This window comes from Oryza sativa, chromosome 1 (genome assembly GCF_034140825.1).
Source record: "Oryza sativa Japonica Group chromosome 1, ASM3414082v1".
Taxonomy (NCBI): domain Eukaryota; kingdom Viridiplantae; phylum Streptophyta; class Magnoliopsida; order Poales; family Poaceae; genus Oryza; species Oryza sativa.
In genome coordinates, this window is record NC_089035.1 from 9703118 (window position 1) to 9725821 (window position 22704).

Here is a 22704-nt window from a genome sequence, read left to right on the forward strand (position 1 = left end):
TTTCTTTTCGTCGCTTTTATGTTCCTTTTCATGATCTATTTCTGGGTTGGATGAAAGCGAAATGGCACCACCACTGAAACTTTTTTCACGGGAGAAAAGAGCATAGAGAAAAATCAACAAGAAATTGTTGGGGAGTTTAAAATTAGGATGACAGAGCATCCTAGGCAATAATTAAGCAGGCAAAAGCCCTCTTTAATAACTGCCTAAAAAATGTGTTGGATTAGGAGGTCATCACTGTAATAATAAAGAGGAGGCTGGTGGAGAGCCCCTCCCTCTCTGGCCCTGATCTCCTCCCCCTCTCACTTGCCCTGCCCAAGGTGACCATCTCTTTTTTTTTTTGATTGATTGACTGATTTGGTTGATGATTTCCTCTGATTTTGTGTTCTTTCTCCTTCGATCGGTTCTGTCAAGAGCGTGTTCAGAGGAATTTAGGGTTGCAGTTGTTCTGTTTGGTGCAAAGATTTGTGGTTGCTCGGTTGGTTTCTTGATCGTATCCTAATTTCGTTTGCGGCCTTGTTGAACATGTTGTTAGAATCTTCTGTTCTTGGTGTTAATTTGTGGTTGCCGTTCTTGTTTTTTTTTTGTTCCTGGTTGGATCTGAGTGGTTCTTGTTTCTTGTTGATGGAACTTTGTTCTTGATTTGGGGATCTGAGTGCCTTTCGATGATGGAAAGGAAAAGGAAAAAGAAATCGTGCATTGGGTTTTGATCTCTCGGTTTGTTGAATCCTTCGTCGCAGCCCAAGAGAGGAATCCAAGCTGCTGCATTGACGGCGGCGGCGGCGGCGGCGGCGAGGAGATCGGGAGCAATGGCGGAGGAGGCGGCGGCAGGCGGGCTGTACTACTGCCACATGTGCGCTTCGACGGTGAGCGCCGTGGCGGCGGCGGAGGGGGAGGTGGAGATCAAGTGCCCGTACTGCCACAGCGGCTTCGTCGAGGAGATCGAGTCCGCGCGCGGCGTCGCCACCGGCGGCGGCGGCGCGATCTCCTCCGTCTGGGCCCCCATCATCGACGGCATGGTTGGCGGCGGCGGCGGCGACGCCGTCCGCCGCCACCGCCGCAGCCGTCGCCTCGCGGACGCCGCCGGCGCGGACGACGGCTACTACCGCGACCTGGCCCTCCTCGACTTCTCCGAGAGCCGGCGGCGCACCGCCGCGCTGCTGCTGCTCATGCAGGAGTTTCGGGAGCGCCAGCTCCAGCGCCTCGAGTCCGCCACCGCCACGATCTCCGCCGCCGCGGCCGAGGCCGGCGCCGTCGTCGGGACCTCGAGAGACGCGGAGGGCGTGGCGCTGGCCGACTACTTCCTCGGCCCCGGCCTGGACGCCCTGATGCAGCGGGTGGGCGACGGCGACGCGGGGCGGCAGGGCACGCTCCCGGCCAAGAAGGAGGCCGTGGAGTCCATGCCGACGGTGGAGGTGGCCGCCGGGGGCGACTGCGACTCCGCCTGCGCCGTCTGCCTCGAGGACTACGCCGCCGGCGAGCGCGCCACGGAAATGCCGTGCCGGCACAGGTTCCACGCCAAGTGCATCGTGCCGTGGCTCAAGATGCACAGCTCCTGCCCCGTCTGCCGCTTCCAGCTCCCCACCGACGACGACGACGACTCCTCCAAGTCCGCACGCGGCGGCGCCGCCCACTCCGGCGGCGGCCGGCGGTTGTCCCAGCCGGCGCCGCGGGTCGACGGGGGAGGCCTGGGCAGGTTGCCGGCCGTGATGCAGGAGCTCAGGAGCATCCTCTCCCAGCCGTCGCCGGCGTCGACTTCCGGCAGCAGCTCGCACGCGCAGCAGCACAGCGACGAGTGATGACGACTCAGGATGGTCGCCGGTCACCGGCGGTGCTGCTGCTCCGGCGACCGGCGGAGGAGCTCATGGTTTTGCAACTTTGACAATGTACATAATCCGGGGTTCGTCGTCGCTGTGGTGACTGGCTTTGGTGCCAATGGAACTTCATTTTTCCTCGTCTCCCCTTTCTTTAGCAATCATCTTGTGATATATCCCATGATTTTAATATACAATTTGCGTTCGGCGGAAAATGGAGTATATTAGTGGCGTGTATATGAACTCTGCATGATGCTAATCAAGTTCAAGGTTGCACCGGTGTCCTGAACACAAATACTAGTACCGTTCAAAAAAAAAAAAACAAACCAACCTCGTGTTAAAGATGTGATGCATCATATATCCATATGTCACATCGTATTATGAGATTTGCCTTTTTTATTTGGAGTACTCCCTCCATTCTATTTTAAGGGTGTTTACAACGCACCGAGGTGGTGTTCAGCCTCGCACCCAAGAACCGAATATTCGGTGCCACATCGGCAATTCGCGTGGAATCCTCGAGAACGCGGAGCACAGCCGGCGGGACCCACACGTGCCAAAGGAGAGAGGGAGAGAGGAGCGAGGAGGGGAGGGCGGGGCCGACCGGGAGAAAGGAGCGGCGGCTCCGGCCGCACCGCCCCCCCGATCTGTGCCGGCCAGGGCTCGCCAGCCGCGCTGCCCCTCGATCTGTGCCGGCTGGGGCTCGTCGACGCGGCGCCGCTCCAGCGCTTCGCTCGGCTCCGCGCGAGGACGAGCTCGCTGCTTGGGCCGCCCAGCCGTCGCTCCGGTCGCCGCCTTGCTGATTCCGTCGGTGGGGAGGAGTTCATGGTTCAGTGACTTTCTTTGGTGGGAACGAAGACTAGAGGATAGAGAGAGGGTAGATGAAAAGTAAAAGGGAATAAAGATTGGTGGCCCCACTTAAAAAAATCTGCACTGTGGAGTATTGTTCTTGGGCGTTCTCCTGCACAGGTGGCATGCGAGGCTCCTCAAATTTTGACGACGCACTGCTACTGCCCTAAGTGCAACTATAAATTTCCACGCTAAATTTTGATCGTCCGTCTTATTTGAAATTTTTTTATAATTAATATTTTTGTTGTTATGAGATGATAAAACATGAATAGTATTTTATGTTTTCAATTTTTTTTAAAATTTTTTTAAATAAGATGGACGGTTAAGGTCAGACGCGGAAAACCATAGCTACACTTAAAATAGGACGGATGGCTACACTTAAAATAAGACGGAGGGAGTACAAGTTTCAGCTTACGAGTAAGAATGTTGTTTGAAATGCTCATTTGATGCTGTGCAATGCTATACTGTAGTAATTCAGTTAGAAATATGAAAATGTTACTAACTTCAACAAACTCATTCTGTTCCGATAAAAATTCAATTCTAAAGATATCCAAATTCATCCTCGGAATTGGATTTTTTTTTTCAGGACTACATCCATATACAGAGGATGGCAGACAAAAAAAAAGACAAATCAGTGGTAGCAGCTAAAGTAATCTAAAAGCAACTTGCTAGCATAAGGCTACGTTTCTTTCAGATTGAGATTATTATAATCCAGATAATTAGGAGTAAGCTGAAAGAAATAGACAACTTATTGAAGTAGACTTATTGAAGTAGCTTATTATAATCTAGAGCACAGCTTATTATAATCCGATAAGCTCATTTAGGTGAGCTTTTTTTAGATTATTGGGTGAAAAAATACCCACCATGCCACCTCACTCCCTCTTTAGACTTGCAAACCCAATAATCTAGGCTCTAATAATCTAGAAAAAAACAACTAACCGCTTATTCTACTACAGATTATAACAATATAGCTTATAGTAATCTAACTCAATAATCTAAATTATAATAATCCTAAACTGAAAGAAAGAGGGCCTAAGTATTCAACTCCATATACTGGTTCAGTTTGTCAAGAACGCAATTCATCCTATGAGGCATGCATTCAACTTCCCAGTTGCCTCACTTTTCTTTGGAGATCTTTAACTCCCCAGTTCATTCTGATTGCAGTAGCTTCCCAGTTTTTTTTTTTGGCGGGGAGCAGTAGCTTCCCAGTTGCCCCACTTTTCTTTGGAGATTTTTAACTCCCCAATTCATTCTGATTGCAGTAGCTAGGGATAAAAATGGAGCTGAGGATAAAAACAGGATGAATACAGATGGATAATGTTTATACCATATTCGTTTTTATCGTACACAAATATCAAAACAAAAATTTCTCAAAACATGAAAACCACCTAAACTTCTAATAGAAACAAATACCATCACATAAACACAAAATAAGCTTGTTTTATATAAAAAAGTTTGATCATAAATTATAAACAATGCCTAATTAAGTCCAACATGTAAAAAATGAGATGTTTCACGCCTTCAACAGATATCCAAATAACATTGTTCAATCCATTTGGAGCAGTTTCTACTCCGAACGGATGAAACTATCCACTCCATTTTATATCCCTACAAGTAGTGGACGGAAACTATCAACTCCATTTCATATCCCTAGCAGTAACCAGTTACGCAGAACCCCGAACCATATTCATCATAACGAAACGAATTCAAGAAATGCATTTCAGCCAAGAAAACAGAACAGAATAGAACTAACAAATTACGTAACGGCTGTCAAGTTTAATACTAGTAGCAGCAGAGGCAGCGAAATAAGCTGCGGTAGCAATAACGAATTTAACTGTTTCAATGGTTAACCCATGAACAGCAAACACCGAAGGTGCACCTGAATGCAAATGCCACTATCATGGCAACAAAAGCTATAGATATGCGTGGTAAGTAAGAATCCCCCAGCAAAAATTTTCCTCCGAGCAAAATGGTGTGGATTAACTGCCGTCTGCCACTAGTTCGCTGTCAGGAGCTTGATGACAGATGCAGTTCCGATCCGGTGGAGGGCGACGACGGACTCACCGGAGTTGCAGAGCCCCATCGCCTTGGCGTTGCTGATGGCGAACCCGAGAGCTTCTTCAGTGGCTTCGTTGTCGAAGGCCTTGGCAGTGGCTGCACTCAGCATCGGGATCACTCCCCTGACGATGAGGCTGTGCCGCGCAGGAGCTTCGTCGCTGCAGGTCCAGTCGAAGGAGTCGGTCTGTTTCAGCTCAGGAACCACGACGGACAGAATCGGCATGGATGGCCTGTACTTGGCCACCAGCCTAGCAGTTGTTCCTCCCCTAGTCAGGACCAAGATGAGCGCCGCCTTGGCAGAGTTCGCTGTACGCACAGCTGATGATGCAAGGCTCTCCAATGGGCTCATGGGAATTGGAGCTGATGCGGTAATGGACTTGAAAACAGCGGCATGGTCGACGCATGACTCCGCTTGCAGGCAGATCTTGGCCATGGTCCGTACAGCCAGTTCCGGGTAAGCCCCAGCAGCTGTCTCACCACTGAGCATGACACAGTCAGTGCCATCAAGAACTGCATTGGCAACATCAGTCGCTTCTGCTCTAGTAGGGCGGGGAGACTTGATCATAGATTCCAACATCTGGGTTGCAGTCACAACTGGCTTGCCCTGAATATTGCACTTGAAAATCATCACCTTCTGTGCATAAAAGATCTTCTCTATCGGAATTTCCATTCCCAAATCACCCCTTGCAACCATAAAAGCATCAGATTGTGCCAGGATATCATCAAAGTTAGCCACTCCCTCTTGATTCTCAACCTGAAAATTCAATAGATTAAAATCTTTGCAAAGTGCAGCTTAGAAGTGCAATACTCAAAAGAGAATGTTATACCTTTGACATCAGCATTATTGACTTTGCATGCTTCCCAAGCACCTTCCTGACCTCTACAAGGTCTGAGCCTTTACGAACAAAAGACAGAGCAATCATGTCAATCTTGTTTGGGACACCCCATTTAAGAATATCCTCCTTGTCCTTCTCAGTAAGTGTCGGGAGATCAACAATAACTCCTGGAAGGTTAACATTCTTCCTCTCACCAAGCATAGCAGTGTTCTCACAACGGCAGCGAACCAAGCCTTGCTCTTTATCACAGTGAAGGACAGTAAGAGTGATGGTGCCATCAGCACATAATATTACACTGCCTGGCTTCAGATCCACCGCTAGCTTCTTGTAGCTCATTGATATCATGTTGTCATCACCCTTTATGCTATAATCAGTTGAAACTGTGATTTCTTGACCCTTCTTCAACTGTACGGGTTTTCCATCTTTCAGAAATCCAGTTCGGATCTCTGGCCCCTGTATTTTAAGCAAATCCAATATCTGATAAGTACACATTTTTATACAACAATAGTTATACATTAAACAAGCAATTTCAACAATACTTCTCTAGAAAAGGAATTCAGGAGATTGAATGTTGTTTCATAATTTCATTAGTCACAGGACTCATGGAGAAATAAATAATTGCTGTTACCCTCGTGAAATTATATATATTAAAGGCAGGGGATGCTACGATTCATGCAGATAGAAACAAAAACATTTTGCGTGTACTTGTAGTATCTGCACAAAGCACAGCGTGTTCAAGGTATTTATTTGTAAACACCAACTAACGTTGTTACAACATCTTAACCCCTCAAGTACAAGTCCACATAACCAAATGTACGTATTCATAGAAGAACACTACATCTTAAAGAAAAAAAAACCAAAGCAAAGGCAGATAATGGCAAAACAACCAAAATATTGAAATATGCCCTAATAATGCATCCCATAAATTCAGACTCATGTTTTAACTTCAACTAATAGTTCATACTCTTCAGAGTCGATCAACTGAAGATTATACCATTAGCATTGTATTTTTACTTTACATTCTTTTTAGACTAATACCCATATAACAGGAAGACAGGAAACCGCTGCTGCAAAAAGAATGGGAGCACAAATCAAGCCAGTAGTCATAGTCAAAATAAATGGAATTCCTGAGGGTAGTTACAGGAAGGAATAAGAATTTCTTAAGGGCTATACTATGCAGCATAATTGACAGTATACTGACAGAAGAGAAGATGCTCAAATGAAATAACCCAATATCCACAAAATAAATGCTGTTCACTAAACGCAATTAACACGGCTTTTCTTTTTTCATTGTGAGAGCGACTGTCTCAAATGCAACATGCATTTCCATCGCAAATATTAACGCTGCGTAGAAACCAGGATGAAAAGAAAATTTTCCCTACAAGTATCTATGAAGAAAAAATGTAAGATGATTTGACAATTGACATCCTGTCTATTTTACAAGCACTAGTCTCCACCCTATTGTTCACTAGGGTGGACAGAATCTCTTATTATTGGTATATATACAGATAAAACTGAAAGGAAACTTGTCCCATCTCAAACTCTGGACAGAAATAAGAACTACAAATTCAACTAGACAAGAACAAGGGAAAAATATGTTATCATGCAGATCTGGAGTTCTGGACAGCTACAACCTACAAGAGTTCCTCGAATCCAAGAACAAATACGATTATCGTTGTCAGTGCAGGTCCATGGGACAAGCTTGTTTGGTGGTGGATGGAAGACAGCATATGAGGTTGTTCTTCAGTTGGTCACCCAAGGTAATGCAGAATCAGTTCTGATGCTTCTAATTTAAACAATAAGCTACTTCTACCAATCTCAAATGCCAAGCTCATGATCATCTATATCAGTGAAAAATGGTGTGGGTCGGATGGGTGAGGAGCTGGAGGTGCGTGGATCACATCACGTGCTATGTGATATAGATAGTGTACAATATCACATCTCTATTCCTAAGCACAAGACACTTGCTAGGTTTGGCACTCCCTGAGTTAATAAAAGGAGGCCATCATTTCGAATTTCCAAACATACGTACAATACATAAAATCAGAAACTCTCCATGGAGTAGGGTTAACCTTTTAAGCTTCTAGATTCTAAGAGACCTCAAGCCTCTGATAGTCTGATACTACAAAGATGCTGAAGTCATTTTTCATCAGCTACTGAGAGAAGACCAACTTTTCCAAATATGGCCTTGAAGATAAACCTAACTTGATATAGCATAATAACAGAAATATTTATACATAATAACGACAGCAAGCCCATAAGAAGCAGTTCCTTTCCCAGCAGATTAGCAGGGATCAAATCACTTAATTTGCATCTCCTAAATAAACTGAACCAACTCTGGAAAAGTTGGGAAGCGTGTACTGGCCCGCAACTGCGTGTTCGGGAATATATGAATAATATGGAAAATAACGTACAGGTTTAATGCCATTGAGAAATCCTGAACAAAGTCTTTCAGAAAATTGGTCATGTACCACACAAATCTTATCATCGTCTAAGCTAAAGATTGGAAGTCCTCAAAACAACATAACTAATTCTCCCTTTACGACCATTTTCCAGAGTTATAACATACAGTCCAAATTAATCCAGAGCGCTAAACTCCGCTAATTGAAAAACTGGCCACTTAGAGCAAGTTTAATAGTATAGCCAACTACTGGCTCTAAACCATCTATAACCAATTTAATAGCCAATTCATATAATAGTTACCTATAAACATATACTACAATATTAATACATGGTCCCACCTATCATACACACATTGTGTCTTGGAGCTGGCTACATATCTGTAGCCCGGTGCTCCTCTCTCTCCTATTTTATCTTCTCAATATGTGTTTATAGCTAGCTTATAGCCTACTATTTTACCTGCTCTTAGCACCAGGTGAAAATACAGATCAAAACAAAAATAAACTTCACTAACAATGGACCAGCCAAATGAAGAAAGACGAGAAGAACAGAGGACCACAGCCAACAGTGGGAGGAAATGGACAAACAACACGCTAAGCGAGCACCAATTCGTACCAGTTCAGGAGCTAATTCAACGTTAATGTTCCATCCAATCCACAGAATCCGCACGCGGAATGACGCAATCCAACTAACTATCCAATCTACTACAAGCCAAAAACGCGGACAAATCGAATACCCAGATCTTCAGAAACTCGTATGCATCGCTCATCCATCGTCAGCGTTTCTTGCCGCTTCTAACGCGTCGGTGGCGGGCAAATCAATCCATCCACAGTACGAAAAGTACTACTACCAACATCCACAAACAGCCAAACGTACCTGATTTTGAGCCAACAAAACATGACTGATATTGTCTTTTGACCAGCAGAATAGTCAGGGGGTGAGAACCCAAGAATCAGGGACGAGCAACGGCCTACTGTGAAAACGACCGCACAAAAGTCTTGAAGAAAATAAAAGGTGGCCAAAATTAACACCCCAAGAACGAAATCACGCGCCTGAAAAGTTGGCAAGAACAGATAGATAGATAGATCGATCGATCGTTCGTCTAAAATGCACCGGAATCATCGGATCGAACATGGACCAAATCTCTTTCTACCCTAATCTCCCTCTACATATTTCAAAGGATGTTCCCAAGCGCATAGATGAAACTTCTCTCTCTTTTTTGAAAACCTTAAATTGCGGATCAAGAACAATAGATCAAGAAGAGGAAAAATTAAACCGAGAGATCGAGGAGGGAGGCAGGGAGGGGATTGGAGACACGAATGGGACCTTGGTGTCGAGCATGACGGCGCAGAGGATGCCGGTGCTCTCCATGGCGGCGCGGAGGTTGTCGAGCGTCTCCTGGTGGTACTCGTGGGATCCGTGGGAGAAGTTGAAGCGCGCGACGCACATCCCGGCGCGGAGCAGCCGCCCGATCATCTCCACCGACCTCGACGCCGGCCCCAGCGTGCACACGATCTTCGTCTTGGGCCTCCGCCGCATCACCCCCGCGGCTCCCTCCTGCTGCTCCTCCATCACCGCCATCCTCCTCCTCCTCCTCGCTCTCGCTGGATCTCCCCCTCGACTTGGTCGGCGGCGGCGGCGGCGGAGGCGGAGATGGAGGTGGGTGTGGTTTCCTCTTTCTTCTTCTTGGTCTCCAAGAATGGAGGCGAGATGGGGGAAGGGTTAAATAAATAAATAAATAGGGTTGGGCGAGGTGAAATTGGAAAGGGAACCAATGGGTGGGGAGATGCGGATGCAGCGGTGCGGTGGGTTGGGTTGGGTCCAACGGGAAAGGCCTCCACAATGTCGGTCAAAACTGTGGGGAGGTGTGGGCCGGGGGACTGACAGGTGGGGCCCACCCCGGGTGTGGGTGGGGGCTGGTAAAAAGATCTCCAGGAATAGGATGTTTCTTGACTGGAGGGCATATTTGCCCAGTTGTCCATCCATGCTGATGCTGGGGGGCGGTGGATACAACCAAGGTTGTCTCTCAGGATCGAGATAGGAAGTATCATTTTGCTCAAAGTAATATCGTATCGTAGTATCGGGATACTATGAGATTTTCTTTTTTTAAGTTTAATTAACATTTATATTAATTATATATATAGCCATTCTATATAAAAAAAGTAGTAATGATATATGTCATGCAAATAGAGAGACATTTATCAAGAGAAACCATGTTGGTTTTGATATATTTAACTGATTTTCATATAAATTTGAGCATATTTAGTTACATTATTTTCAAACCATGTTATTTTAAATAATATTTTGTAGTATCCTAGGGATTGTACGTTTCGGCTTGGTAGGATCGTAGTATCGTAAGATACTGGGATACGAATCGGGATACTGACAACCTTGGATACAACTTGCTGCCGTTCGATCTCCTCTTTTGGAGATATTTTCAGCGCATGTAAAACGAGAAAAATAATTAATATATAATTAATTAATTATTAATAATTATAAATTTAAAAAGTATTTATTTAAATTTTTTAAAGCAATATATATATATATATATATATATATATATATATATATATATATATATATATATATATATATATATATATATATATATATATATATATAATTTTTTTAAAAAATATCATTTAACAGTTTGAAAAGCGTGCAAACCAAAAACAAGAAAATTAAAGTTTGAAGTTGAAGAAAACTTGGCTTTGTGTTATTTTGTTTGATAGAATGTTTAAATATATTTTGCATTAATTTCAAAATATTAAAATGAACCAGGATATGATGTTTCTAATCACGTAGGTTAGTAGTATATTTTAAAACAGAGGGAGTAATACCTTTTATGTCCGTTCGAGCACGTAAAATGAGAAAGCCATTTGTGTATAATTAGTTAAACTTTAATCATTTTAAACTTATGAGACTATATTTATATGATATTTTACAATAACTTATATATAAAAAGTTTTCACGTAAATTATACTGTTTAACAGTTTAAAAAGCACACTACCGAGTGCCAAAATAAAATATATATCTTTATTAGGGGCATTTAACATATCCCATCCACAGAAATGGTGTTCTCAAGGAAAGGAAAGAAAATCCACTGAAATGGTAGTACATCTATCATATCTGGTGGTTTGCCCTGCTGGTTTCCGTTGGCTGTCTCCTGCAAACCGTGCACGCGCGCCTTGGGAGCGAAGCCGAGTCGCACGCAGAAATTGACCGGGCGCGTCGTACGACACACACGCAGAAATTAAATGCGTCTCGTTCTAGAAGAGTTGGAGTCACGGGGGAATTTCTCGTCCTCTTTTTTTGTTGGAAACTTTGAACGTCTTTGAACCCAAAAAAAAAAAAAAGGTCGGTGGGAGAACAAAATCGCAAATGGCTTATGCATTTCGGATATGATTAAAAGAACTCTTTTGATTTCAATCTCCATCGTACAAATATCAAGTTTGGCACCATGATGTTACAACCGTTTTTGTATTTTTGCAAATGTATAGTGCTTCAGTTGTCAGTTCGATAAAAATAGCCCTTTTTTAAAAAAAAAAATCGGTGGAGCATTTCGTTTTCTCTCGTGTTTAATAGTGGTATAGACGTATAGCTGTTTAAAGTTAATATAATAAATAATATGTCCCCACAGCCAGCAATAGCGCCCCACCTGCTGGTCGAGATCAATTAGTACTTATTCTATTAAACTAAACCATATGTTCAGATTCTCTTCTCGAGCATTCTCTCTTTAATCTATGCTCTTTCCACCGAATCAACTTAAGTCCTGTTTGGTTACATGGGCTAATGTTTAACCCTCATCTTTTAGTCTCAAATTAGTCCTCAAGGATTTAAACAGGTGGGCTAATTTTGAGCTAATGTAAATTAGCCCCTCCTCGAAACATTAGCCCCTCCAAGGGGTGCTAATGGGGCTAATTTTGTGTGGGGAACATCAAAAAGCAGCTCTCTCTCTCCTTCTCTCTCCTCTCTTTCTACTCTCTCCACCTTTTAGCCTTAAATTATACCATGGATCCAAACATACCACCCTAGGCTAATGTTTAGCCTACCAATTCATAACTAAACATTAGCTCTCAAAATTAGCCCTGAGCTAATCTTCCAAACAGGGCTCTATACATATGCCACGCGTATCGTGCATCCGTTCTGGCGAACATTCCCAACAACTATATATAAAAAAAGAAAAGACAAAATATTTAACCATCAGCGTTCACTAATTTAACACCTAACCTACATATGGCTTACACATATGGTAAATATCTAAAATGATAAATAGTTAAAATGCCATAAAAATGAACTAGTACTAGTACACTTGGTCCAAATTGGTATCCGTCTCTTTACGAAACAATGAGCTTCAACTTCTTTTAGAATATCCAGCTATCAAAAGCTCGTCAGACAATTTAGATTTTTCACCTAAAATCTAACTAAAAGCCAGAGATTAGGTTTCCTAGCTTGTCCAGATTCTTACCAGCTGTTTTTAAGAATTTTAAGTTCCACAAATAAACCCTTATATTCATCCCTAATTGGAGTAATCCAAAGCGATTTTATCAAATTTCACAGTTTCACTTTTCAAAGATTTTTCCATTTGTCCTATTAGCAACCATGAAAACGACCAAAAAGCACCTAAAAATCTAAATTTAAATTCGGCGTTGAATTTTATAATTCAACAACGAGCCAAGCATACAACAGCGCAGTGCAATAACCACAAACTAACTAGCTCCACCTACTAGACATTCTGGAGCAGTGTAAAAAAAAAAAAACAGGCTTGAATTTGATCAGAAACAGCAGCCGGCAGATGCTACATCCAGAGTGATGAATATCCAGGATGTAGTTCATAAATATACTATTCATAACTCAGAAACACTCAGATTGTTACAAACAACAGTCTAGCATCTTTGGGGTGGCATAGAAAAATTGAGCAAATACGTTTACAGGGAAGAGTGGTAAAAGAAAATCTACCGACAAATCAGGGTGAGGAATTTCGCGATATCCTACAGCTTTTGTTCAAAAATTTTTCTTGCCAAACTAATGCTGCTTCGGTGGCAATCCGAGTGCTGAACTCCAAGAATTCCAGTTTCATATGCTATTCTATTCATATAATAAACCTGTTAAACCTCTCTTGTGAGTATGGCTGTATGGTGAGAGTTGTTTTCCTTGTAGCAAGTTCATTATTGTCTCACCCCATAATTTAGAGTTCATCATGGTCACGCTGGTTCGAAGATGCCTTGAGCTTCTGTTCCAATTCCTGTTACATTAGCACAATTCCGTAAGCTTCAACCTATATTGGGAAAAAGAAAGAACAGAACAAATTAGCCAGAGGGTGAGAAAGAACCTTCAGTTTTTGTTCATCGCAAAGCGCTGGAGTCGATAATACAGCCACATACCTGTCACATGAAGTAGGCATGTAAGTTAAAGAGTAATGTGCATTTTCAGGAAAAGGTGGAAGGTGTATGTAGAGAAATCAACATACTCGCATCTACTAGGCTCATCGACACCATTAAGTTCATTGTTCAGCCCGCATCGAAGCCTAACCTGTATCATAAGGCAAGCCATATTTTATTAAGTTTCAAGACCTGCAAACAGAAACAGACAATCCATCTTAAGATAACGGGCACGAAGGCATGAAAAGGAGAAGCACCTTTAGACTTCGGTCAGGGCCATTCCAGCATCTGTCTCCATTTGAAAATTGCATTACTCTGTAGGATTCTTCAAATTTGTCCCAGCGCCTGACAGCAGAAAAAAATTATGTTATCGCACAAAACAACTGCAAAATCACTATTCTGAGAGTAATAAAGTATTGCTTAACATAATGGTTCTGTACTTGTATGATGCATGCACAGAGTTGGAATTTTGGAGCCATAAAGCAAACAAGAAAACAAAACATTGCATTCAATCAGCTCATATACAACCTTTTGCAGTATGTAAAGCTAGGTGGCCTGCTAGCTAAAACTGAGCAGGAGAGTTATTCTGAACTCTACGACTCTTTGCAAAGTGGTATAACCCATTATTAGGAAAAACTGAACTAGACATCTGCAGAGCAATAATAATGAAAACTTAGTACACCTGAAAGGAGGCTAACAAACATACCCCAGGCTGGTGGTACTATGTCCTTCAACCTGCGAAGCTTTCTTGAATGGACATACCTTGTAAACATACCTATCAATAAGAATAACAATAAACGAGGAATTAACAAAATATAGAATGGTAATAAAGTAAACCATGGAAATATTTACGAGAGAGAGAGAGAGAGAGAGCGCATGTGAGGTTGGATGACTAATATACGTACTTGCCCTCCTTGCTCTCAAAGCACTGATCATAAAAGTAATAGAACTCCTTCTCCTTACCTAATAAGAATGTATTCCTTCAATTAATTTCAATATTATAGGCCTATCAAATAATATATGAACTAGACATAACTCTGATGAAGTCAACATCTAGAATACCTATCAACTCATATAATTCTTAAAAATGCATTTTTCCACAGTAATGAAGCTCAATGGTAAAAATATAATCAAGCTTTTCTTTACAGCTATTAATGAAACACACTGCTGTCTAGTGTCCACCACAAAGGCGTTACTGCTGAAATTGGATATGGTAACGATAGAAAAATAGGAGAAAGGAAGAACACCCTCAACATGCCTTGCCTGCATGAGAGGTGACTTGAAAGTGCACATTCCTGCAAATGCTCCTACGACTTGAGTATTTATTTTCCAGTTTGAAGACAGGTTTTTCAATGCACAAGTTACCATTCTGGGACAAGTCAAATCATGCTAACTGGGTGATTTTTGCTAAGAACCATCAATATTAAAAGTAAAAAAAACTGGATGGCTTAGGCAGTAATTCAATGGTGGCAAGCGCTGCCATATATAAACTTGCAAGGCCATTATATAGCTAACAAGAATATACGAGTGACTTGTGCATTCAATCACCAAGTAAACAAACTTTCAACTGACTTACCAAAGTCGTGTTTTAGCTTATCTGTCAGAGTGGATATCCTAGACTGAATCTTGGACAGCTTTGAGCTTGCATCATCATACTCCTTCCGAACACGAGAAGCCTCTAAAAAGGAGATCAATAAGTGACACAGCATCTCACATGATTTTTGAAGGATCATAGCAGGTAGAATACACAACCTACCAGATAAATCCACAGGGGTCTTGAAAAAGTTGAATGTTCGTAAAACATTCTGTACAGTTTGCTGAATTTTATCCAGCCATGATGCTTGCCCAGAGGCAGTGAAATCTGACAGAACAAAAGAAAAAAGAAAAATCGATAACCAAATACAGAAAGGAGTCAAAGAAGAGAGATAGTGGGCAGGTTACATGAACCATATACCTGAATGGTCATCACCTTTCTGATCATCATCAGACTTGTATGACGCAACATGCTCATCATGATCATCGACATATTCATCATCTGATTCATGTGAGAAGTCTTCATCATCATATTTATGTCTGTCATCCTCAACTTCTGAATGGTAACCAGCATAGCTGTCTTCAGCAGATTCTGGTACATCTGATTCATCTTCATGTGTTTCTTCTGAATGTTCTGGCATATCATGCTCAGCTTCATGCTCATTTTTATCATCTTTACTGACCTCATCAACCTTTTCTCCAGTCCATCTGGAAGCTACCAGACGACCTAACTCCTCTCTTGATAAACCTTCTGAGTCAGCAGGAGTGGATTCCTACAAAATTTATCAATACAAGTTCACATTGCTTCAACCCTTGCAGTGCATTAGGAAAACCATGAAAATTACTGCTTGTACTGATATTTGTAATGTAACAACCCCTGGAAAAAGTTTTAACTGTATTCAACCAAGTACAATTGAACATAAGGGCAGGAAAGATGTGCAAGTGTTGTACAAGTAGCAAGTGCTGGTGTTGGCATGGCTTATGGGGCATTAGACATCTAGCTACGAATGTTGGTTTATTACACACTGCAGAGATCATCAGTTGGACTAATCCAAAGAGAGAGTCATAAATGGGTTGTTATGACATAATCAGACTTGAAAACATTTAAAGGGATTTGAATCCATAAATTCATAAGGCTTATTCAGTTTGGAGGAATTTGAATCCATAGGAATAGGAAAGGTGAAGGAATAGGAATGTTTGCACACATCAATCCATATGAATTTTTCCAAGAGGTTTGAGTGGATGGAAAAATTCCTATATGTTTCCTCTATACAACTTGTACGAAAGGGAATTTTCCTTTGGTTTTCCTACTTCAATCCTATAAACTGAATGACACTCATAGGAATTAATCCTTAGGAATCCAAATCCTTTGTTTTTTCCTCCAAAACGAACTATTAGAAGGGAAATGGCTTGGTGCACAGGGAAACAGGGGAACCTGCATATCCCTGTTAGTGAAAATACGATGGATCCAGCACATTTTGATGTTTCAAAAGTTCCAAAAACAAACATGAATGCAGTGCACATAAAATTATCTAAACCTGCAAAATTTCAATTTCAAAATCCATTGTATTAAGATCCAAATTTCATTCTTGTTTACCGATGCCATTGAGGACGAGTATGAAACTGATATTTTTGTATATTTACTTAATTTTCAGAGCGCAACATACTACACACATGGTTTGCTTGAATGTTTCAAACACAATAACATGGCAAATTTGCAACGGAAGTACCGGTTCTTGGGACACCAAAACAGTCACATACCAAAGATTAGGTAAACAACATTACAAATTTAGATTTCAGTAACTATCATTAATATGCATATGAGTGGCTCATATTCCATCATGTAGCTCAACTCACAACAGCAAATTAGATTTGAGGGCTGTTAGATTGGCCTATTGGAGGGATGTTTACAAGGAGGGCACTAAACGGTATAGAGTTATATATATTTAAAGAGGGTATGCAGGATATCAGTTTTTGAGTTATAATAGAGAGAAATGCACAATACTTTTTTGAAACAGGTTCAATCCCTGGAAGGAATATGCTATTATTAATATAATCAAATTTATCTCTACTATTGCCTCCAAAGAACAGGGAAAAACATATATCAAAAGGGCCCAAAGAATGACTCAGATGCAAAGCAGTTATTAAGTCACCTGCTCTTTAGTAGGTGCTGCAGATGTCTCCTCTGGTGGTGATTCATCAGCAGGTGCGGCTTTTATGCTAATGTCATCTTGGCTTTCAGGATCATGCTGACATACAAACCCAATATATATATGGAAAAATCCCTCAATGTGATACTCCCTCCTTCCAAAAGTCTAAGACCTATTTCATTCTTTGGTTTTTCCAAAAGTCTAACTCCTATTTGTAGTCATTATGTGCTAAATTAAATTGTTGAGGAACCCAAGAAGCCATTTTAATGCTTATTGGTTGCATGTTCATTGGTTTTGTCATATGGTGAATGAATTAATTGCTTCTTGGTCTTGGTGCAAAAAGAAATAGGACTCAGATTTTTGGAAGGAGGGAGTATGTAGCAGTAGAATTGTTAGTATTTTATAATAACGAAGTTAAATTATACCTGCTCAACAGATGACTCGCTTTCTGGTGTGTGATTGTCATGGCTCGTGGCATGTCCATCATGATGTTCAGCTACCTGTATTCATCATCAAAAACAAAATAATATAAATATCTCTTTATGGCATTGAGCTACCTAGTTGTGCAGTAAGTTCCTACAATTCATAAGTGAGGAACTGAGGATTAGTACAGCATAGTATCATATGTTACCACAGTGATGATCATTTTTATGTTCTTTATGACTAACCATTACTGGTAAATTGTGGGGAAAAAGGTTATAAATAGCATTGATGGAACATCCAGTTGCTAGGATACATGGGGACTATCCGTTCTTGATGTATGTATGTATGCATATGGTATCTCTGTTAAGAAGGCAGTTTAATGGTTCAGATCATCTAGCCCAAAACCTAAAATGAAGCCAACAATTTGAGGCTTTAAGTGCCACCAAGAAACTTAAGGTTCTGCACAATTATGACATAAATCCTGTACTTTTCGATAAACCATTGTTACAAAACTCTGTAGAACATTGATTTATCTTCTTATGTGAATCATTTTGCGATAAAAATGCACTGAAACCATTGGAAGGATGGTAGTTCTCTCCCAAAGCATAGTAATTTCATGAGTATACAACACATAGCTGCACCCTATTAGACGTGTCAACATGCTAACACCAGCTTAACTCGATTCAAGATATTAATGGTGAGGATGAAGAGTTCATCAGACAAAGGTATATATGGCAATCTAACAGATATATAGAAAGAATGCTAACCTTGCTCTCATCTTCTTGCACAGTTTCATGATTTTCCTGAGAATCTACCTCCTGAGAGGCATCTGACGCTTTCTTTTCATCAGCAGCTTGCTTTTCGGCTTCTTCCTTCATCCTCTTTTCTTCCTTTTCTTTTCTTAAGCGTTCCTCTTCCTCTGCCTTCTCTATCAATTTCTTTTGTTCTGCACAACATGAGAAGTCATAGTTTAACACAAAATAAACTATCCATTGAAAATTAGCAGCGCCAACAGCATTTCCCAACATAACATTCTTTGGTAAATGACTCAAGACAAACCGCCACGAAGAGCACACCTGTGAGCTTGTCAACAAGGCCTTGTAGTATTTTCTCTTCACCCTTCAGTTTCGCTAGCTCTGCCTCGTCTTTAGCAAATGCCACTTTTGCCTTTTGAATTTCCTGATTTCGAATAACAACTCCGCTTTTATATGTAGCTACTTTTTTCTTCAATTTATCCCTTGCCGCTTTACCAGCCTCCCAGCACGTATTCTTGCAAGTGACATTGCTATCATACTCATCACTCCCGTCGCAGCAATCTAAGAGGCAGCGACAAACACATATGGGTAATTAGAAAAAAATATAGCGGGAATTCCCTCAAGCACTATGTTTACGGAACAAAAGCACCCTAATCTCTAGCCTTACAATTGATTTTGTGTACATTTACTGTGTTTACATTTGAATGATACAGAGAATGGCCACCGATTATAATCCTCTTACCACAGATACCATCATTCACTCGCGACGAGAAGATCGTGATGGGAGAATGCCCAGCATTCTGGCAGTAGAACTTCCCCTCCGGGCACGCCGATGTCCCTGCGCCAAGGCAAAAAGTAAACACAATTCGATTAAACAGCTCTCTTAGATTGCCTACAGTAAGTAGATTCGAGCTACTAGCACAAACACGAGAACCTAAAACCAGAACACCTCCGCAAAAAGCTAAGGCAAAAAAAAAGGGATAATCTTTTTCAGGCGAGAGCAAGGAAGCAACCTGGCTCGTCGGTGCCGTCGGGGCAGTCGCAGAAGTCGTCGTTGAGCTTGTCCCTGGCGAACCTCCCCGATCCGTCCCTGCACCTGATCACGCCGCCCCTGAAGTACGCCTCGTCTGCAGTGCAGTGCAGCCAGCCACCCCCGCCCCCACAGGCACCAAATCAAGAACCGCATCAAGCACCAAGAAAGAGAGATACAGGCAGATCCGGGGGGGGAGAAAAAGAACAAGATGGAACCTTGCGGCGGGATGCCGAGGGTGTCGAGCGGCGGCCTGGAGGCGGCTGCGGAGGCGGAGATCCGGAGGAGGAGGAGGAGGAGGATCGCGTGGAGCCCCATGGCCGCGCGGCGCGGCGGCAGGGGGTGGTGGGCGACGGCGTCGGCGTGCGTGTGTCTCTCCCCTCCTCCTCCGCCTCCCAGGGAAACGGGAAGTGTAGCAGGGGAGGGCGAGAGGAGCAGTGGTGCCCCGTCTTCAATTCAACACGGGGTTGCTGAAATTTCTTGATATGCAGTTTACAGAGCATGAGATTTTAATGGCTGATTGATTGCAGTTTACAGAGCATGAGATTGTACTGTAATCCTTCCGTCCCGAAATATAAGCATTGGATTATACGATTATAGCTTATTCGATTGTTTTATGGTTGGTATGGCGCGAGATTATCCCTCTTATACATGCAGGATATCTAGGTTTTCTCGATCATCACATTTTATTACTGAAATTGAGATTTATTTGTTTCTGTAAAGTAGGCGATTGGCTATTTGGAACTTATTTAGATTCACTCAAATTATACTTATGTGCTGGATTCACTTTATAGTTTTCAAAAAAAAAAGTCTTAAGTTGATCTATCTAAGGGACAGAGCAGGAGCGCCACGAGTAGTGTCCAAGGCGGATGCACGAGGGGGGGGGGGACAAGCGAGCTCCATAGTTGGCAATCTTTCCTGCTGCCATGACAAAAAGATATAGACGGCATATGGACTAAAAGGATGAGGGAGAGAGGATAGAGAGGAATGAAAAAAATGATTATATTTACTGTAACTGACATGCAGGTCCTACTTTTTTTTCCTACTTATTATGTCAAGTAGGCGTCACGTAGACGTCATGTCAAATGAAAACCAAATCAAACATCACGTGGATGTCACGTCAGCTAAAAATCACCGTCTAAAGCATCTTGGAACTATATTTGTACTGGTTTTGAAAGATAAAAGATACTCCTATATTGGCTTTGTTCGGACGGCTTAGCTACAGCAGCATTGTGGCTACGCTGCAGCCAACCAGCCAGTAGCTACAGGAGTTATAACTATCCAGCAGCAAGCAACAACTTCCTGTAACTATGTGTTTGTGTAGCCGAACGGCTACGTTGTACAACACAACTTAAAACGCTACAGCAAAGTCTTACCGAACATGCTAATTGTATCCAGTTTTGCGGTTGAGAGATATGATTTAAACTCAACCTATAATGAGGAACCAAATTTGAACTTTCTCCACCCGTAAACCCACGTAGGGCATATGCCATTTAGGTGGGCCTTCCCCAAATCCATGATGAGCCCAGTAGTTGGCTGGGCCTTCAATATGCATCATCAGCCCATCGGTGCAGTTAGGAACAAGGTCACTGTGTAAAAGGATGTTTGGTTTGCTCCCAAAGTTTACCAAAGATTGCCAACTTGCCACACCTCATGTTAGTCAAGTTTGACCAAGTTAGTCTATTGTTTAGTTCATAGCCACACTTGTGGCAAGATTCCTTCTCATCTGTTTGGGTCCCACATGTCATCAACTCACCAAAGCGTGGCACAATCCAATTTTGCTAGCTAAGTTGTGGCTCACTTTTTGTAAGCCACAATTTAGGCAAGTGTGGCATAAAAAATATGGTGAATGGTGGCAAACTTAGTATAGCATCCAAACAACCCCTAAGTACCCCTGGTTTTGACTGGCCTATCTTTTCGCTTATTCTTATCAGCCAAAATTTAAAATTTTAAACTTAAATTCAAAGTTGATTTTAAGATTTTGTTTTCATTTGCAAATATGTTGTTTCGCTTATGCTTAAAAACAACCAACCAATGGATCCGGACATCTTTGTGTTTGAGGAAAAGGGAAAAGAGAAGAATGGAGAGGTATACAAAATAAGGTGAGTCATTAGTGCATGATTAAATTAGTATTAACAATTTTAAATTTTAAAAAAATATTTATATGATTTTTTAAAGCAATTTTCCTATATTTTTTTAAGAAAAACACCGTTTAATAGTTCGGGAAGCGTGCGCATGAAAAACGAGATAAATCTTCAATCTTTCACCTGCTGAGGAACGCAGTCATATTGAGATTCATATATAAAAGTAGACTTACTTTGAGATGAAATGGAGGGTGTATTTTTTTGTTGAAAAAAAAGTTAAATAGCATCCCTTTGCATGCCCTTGACAATTTTTGAGCAGGATCACATTAAGATAATGTTTAATTTGATATGTATACGAGTGTTACATGTAATACTACTAGTTATACATGCGGTACTACTAATACTGTGTGCAAAATTAATTAATTGTGTGATAAACTCAACACACGCGTTTGCTGCATGTGTAGTATTGTACAAGTAGGCGTATGCATCTCCACCCCATGAATCAACGGTAGATAGATAGCTTCCCTGCACGAATCTCAATGCGGGTTCCTCGGATCGTGGCGGCTGTTGGCGCCGGAGCTCGGGTAGTCCTGCGTCGTCTGCATGTCCATCCGCCTCGCCGCCGCCGCCGCCGCCTCGTCGGCGACGACCGGCAGCTCTCCCTCTACTCCGGCCATCCCCACCACCGCCGCGTCCTCCGCCGTCGACGTCGTCGGCATCACCACCGCCGCCGCCTCCCTGGGAAGCAGCGCCCTCCGGTAGCCGACGACGCTGGTGGTGGTTGTGGTCACCGCCGCCGCCGCCGCCGCCGCCGCCGCTGCAAGGAGGAGAAAACACAGGGCAAAGATGAGGAGCATGGCCTCCGGCGAGAGTTCCGGCGAGCCGAAGAGCTCGATCAAGCCGTACAAACCGTGGACGAGGAAGACGCAGGAGAGGGCGGCCAGCGCCGCCAGGATGAAAGGCACCGAGCACCGCGCCTTCGCCGCCGCCGTCCTCATCGCCGGCCAGCCACCAATCCAATCCAATCCAAGCTAGAGGAAGAAGAAGAAGCTAGCTAGCTAAGCCAGAGTACTATGGGCAGTGACGACGAGCTACACAGATTAATTCAGATTGGTTGCTCGCCCCTTTATATAGCGGAAGAAGTACAAGGAATGTGTGGGTTGCTGTGGCCAGGAAGCAGCCATGGGTGAGGTAGATATATATGTATGCAAAGATCGATAGATGAGAGGTCGCGAGGTAGAAGAAGGGTCACATCAAATGGAGGTCAAACGAGCACACAATCACTAGATCCCACTGACACTACCAATGTGTACTTAGAGTAATTGTTTAGGGTTTATTACCAGCAAGCAATATGTAGGGATGCGGATTTTCAATCTCTACGTAGGGATGTGGATTTT

The 22704-nt window shown here is 42.5% G+C and overlaps 4 protein-coding genes across 6 annotated transcripts; 1 reads left to right on the forward strand and 3 right to left on the reverse strand.

Annotated features, from left to right (window-relative positions):
* The first annotated feature begins 278 nt into the window (after nucleotides 1-278).
* Nucleotides 279-2026, forward strand: LOC4324262 (E3 ubiquitin-protein ligase SIRP1-like). Its single transcript, XM_015764268.3, has 2 exons — nucleotides 279-317; nucleotides 738-2026. Exon 2 carries the CDS (start codon nucleotides 807-809, stop codon nucleotides 1794-1796), a length of 990 nt encoding a protein of 329 aa, XP_015619754.1. The 5' UTR covers nucleotides 279-317; nucleotides 738-806; the 3' UTR covers nucleotides 1797-2026.
* Nucleotides 2027-4397: 2371 nt separating this feature from the next.
* On the reverse strand, nucleotides 4398-9658 carry LOC4324263 (pyruvate kinase, cytosolic isozyme). Its single transcript, XM_015764255.3, has 3 exons — nucleotides 9278-9658; nucleotides 5543-6004; nucleotides 4398-5469 (listed from the first exon to the last, which is right to left on the reverse strand). Exons 1-3 carry the CDS (start codon nucleotides 9530-9532, stop codon nucleotides 4654-4656), a joined length of 1533 nt encoding a protein of 510 aa, XP_015619741.1. The 5' UTR covers nucleotides 9533-9658; the 3' UTR covers nucleotides 4398-4653.
* Nucleotides 9659-12724: 3066 nt separating this feature from the next.
* On the reverse strand, nucleotides 12725-19686 carry LOC4324264 (glucosidase 2 subunit beta-like). Of its 3 annotated transcripts, NM_001406104.1 has the most exons (16): nucleotides 19442-19686; nucleotides 19207-19320; nucleotides 18936-19031; nucleotides 18515-18754; nucleotides 18206-18384; nucleotides 17441-17515; nucleotides 17019-17114; nucleotides 15287-15638; nucleotides 15089-15193; nucleotides 14909-15010; nucleotides 14238-14295; nucleotides 14039-14107; nucleotides 13590-13677; nucleotides 13422-13483; nucleotides 13284-13335; nucleotides 12725-13196 (listed from the first exon to the last, which is right to left on the reverse strand). In NM_001406104.1, exons 1-16 carry the CDS (start codon nucleotides 19539-19541, stop codon nucleotides 13140-13142), a joined length of 1845 nt encoding a protein of 614 aa, NP_001393033.1. In that variant the 5' UTR covers nucleotides 19542-19686; the 3' UTR covers nucleotides 12725-13139. The 3 variants fall into 3 exon arrangements, with proteins under 3 accessions (NP_001393033.1, NP_001393034.1, XP_025880473.1); NM_001406105.1 differs by lacking the exon at nucleotides 17019-17114; XM_026024688.2 differs by lacking the exon at nucleotides 13284-13335 and having other exon boundaries at nucleotides 12780-13229; nucleotides 13336-13483; nucleotides 19442-19676.
* A 1929-nt stretch (nucleotides 19687-21615) lies between these two features.
* Nucleotides 21616-22409, reverse strand: LOC9271754 (uncharacterized). Its single transcript, NM_001406106.1, has 2 exons — nucleotides 22218-22409; nucleotides 21616-22124 (listed from the first exon to the last, which is right to left on the reverse strand). Exons 1-2 carry the CDS (start codon nucleotides 22303-22305, stop codon nucleotides 21844-21846), a joined length of 369 nt encoding a protein of 122 aa, NP_001393035.1. The 5' UTR covers nucleotides 22306-22409; the 3' UTR covers nucleotides 21616-21843.
* Between the last annotated feature and the right edge of the window lie 295 nt (nucleotides 22410-22704).

What these genes read in the sequence shown, in the direction of transcription:
- LOC4324262 (XM_015764268.3), top strand. Translation starts at nt 807, where the DNA reads ATGGCGGAGGAGGCGGCGGCAGGCGGGCTGTACTACTGCCACATGTGC.
- LOC4324263 (XM_015764255.3), bottom strand. Translation starts at nt 9,532, where the DNA reads ATGGCGGTGATGGAGGAGCAGCAGGAGGGAGCCGCGGGGGTGATGCGG. An exon ending in CCGTCATGCTCGACACCAAG is followed by an intron (nt 6,005 to 9,277) that starts GTCCCATTCGTG and finishes CTTAAAATACAG; the next exon opens with GGGCCAGAGATCCGAACTGG. An exon ending in CAATAATGCTGATGTCAAAG is followed by an intron (nt 5,470 to 5,542) that starts GTATAACATTCT and finishes TTGAATTTTCAG; the next exon opens with GTTGAGAATCAAGAGGGAGT.
- LOC4324264 (NM_001406104.1), bottom strand. Translation starts at nt 19,541, where the DNA reads ATGGGGCTCCACGCGATCCTCCTCCTCCTCCTCCTCCGGATCTCCGCC. An exon ending in GAAAGGTGATGACCATTCAG is followed by an intron (nt 15,194 to 15,286) that starts GTATATGGTTCA and finishes TTGTTCTGTCAG; the next exon opens with ATTTCACTGCCTCTGGGCAA. An exon ending in GACCCCTGTGGATTTATCTG is followed by an intron (nt 15,011 to 15,088) that starts GTAGGTTGTGTA and finishes TCTCCTTTTTAG; the next exon opens with AGGCTTCTCGTGTTCGGAAG.
- LOC9271754 (NM_001406106.1), bottom strand. Translation starts at nt 22,305, where the DNA reads ATGAGGACGGCGGCGGCGAAGGCGCGGTGCTCGGTGCCTTTCATCCTG. An exon ending in CTGCGTCTTCCTCGTCCACG is followed by an intron (nt 22,125 to 22,217) that starts GTTTGTACGGCT and finishes TCCTCCTTGCAG; the next exon opens with CGGCGGCGGCGGCGGCGGCG.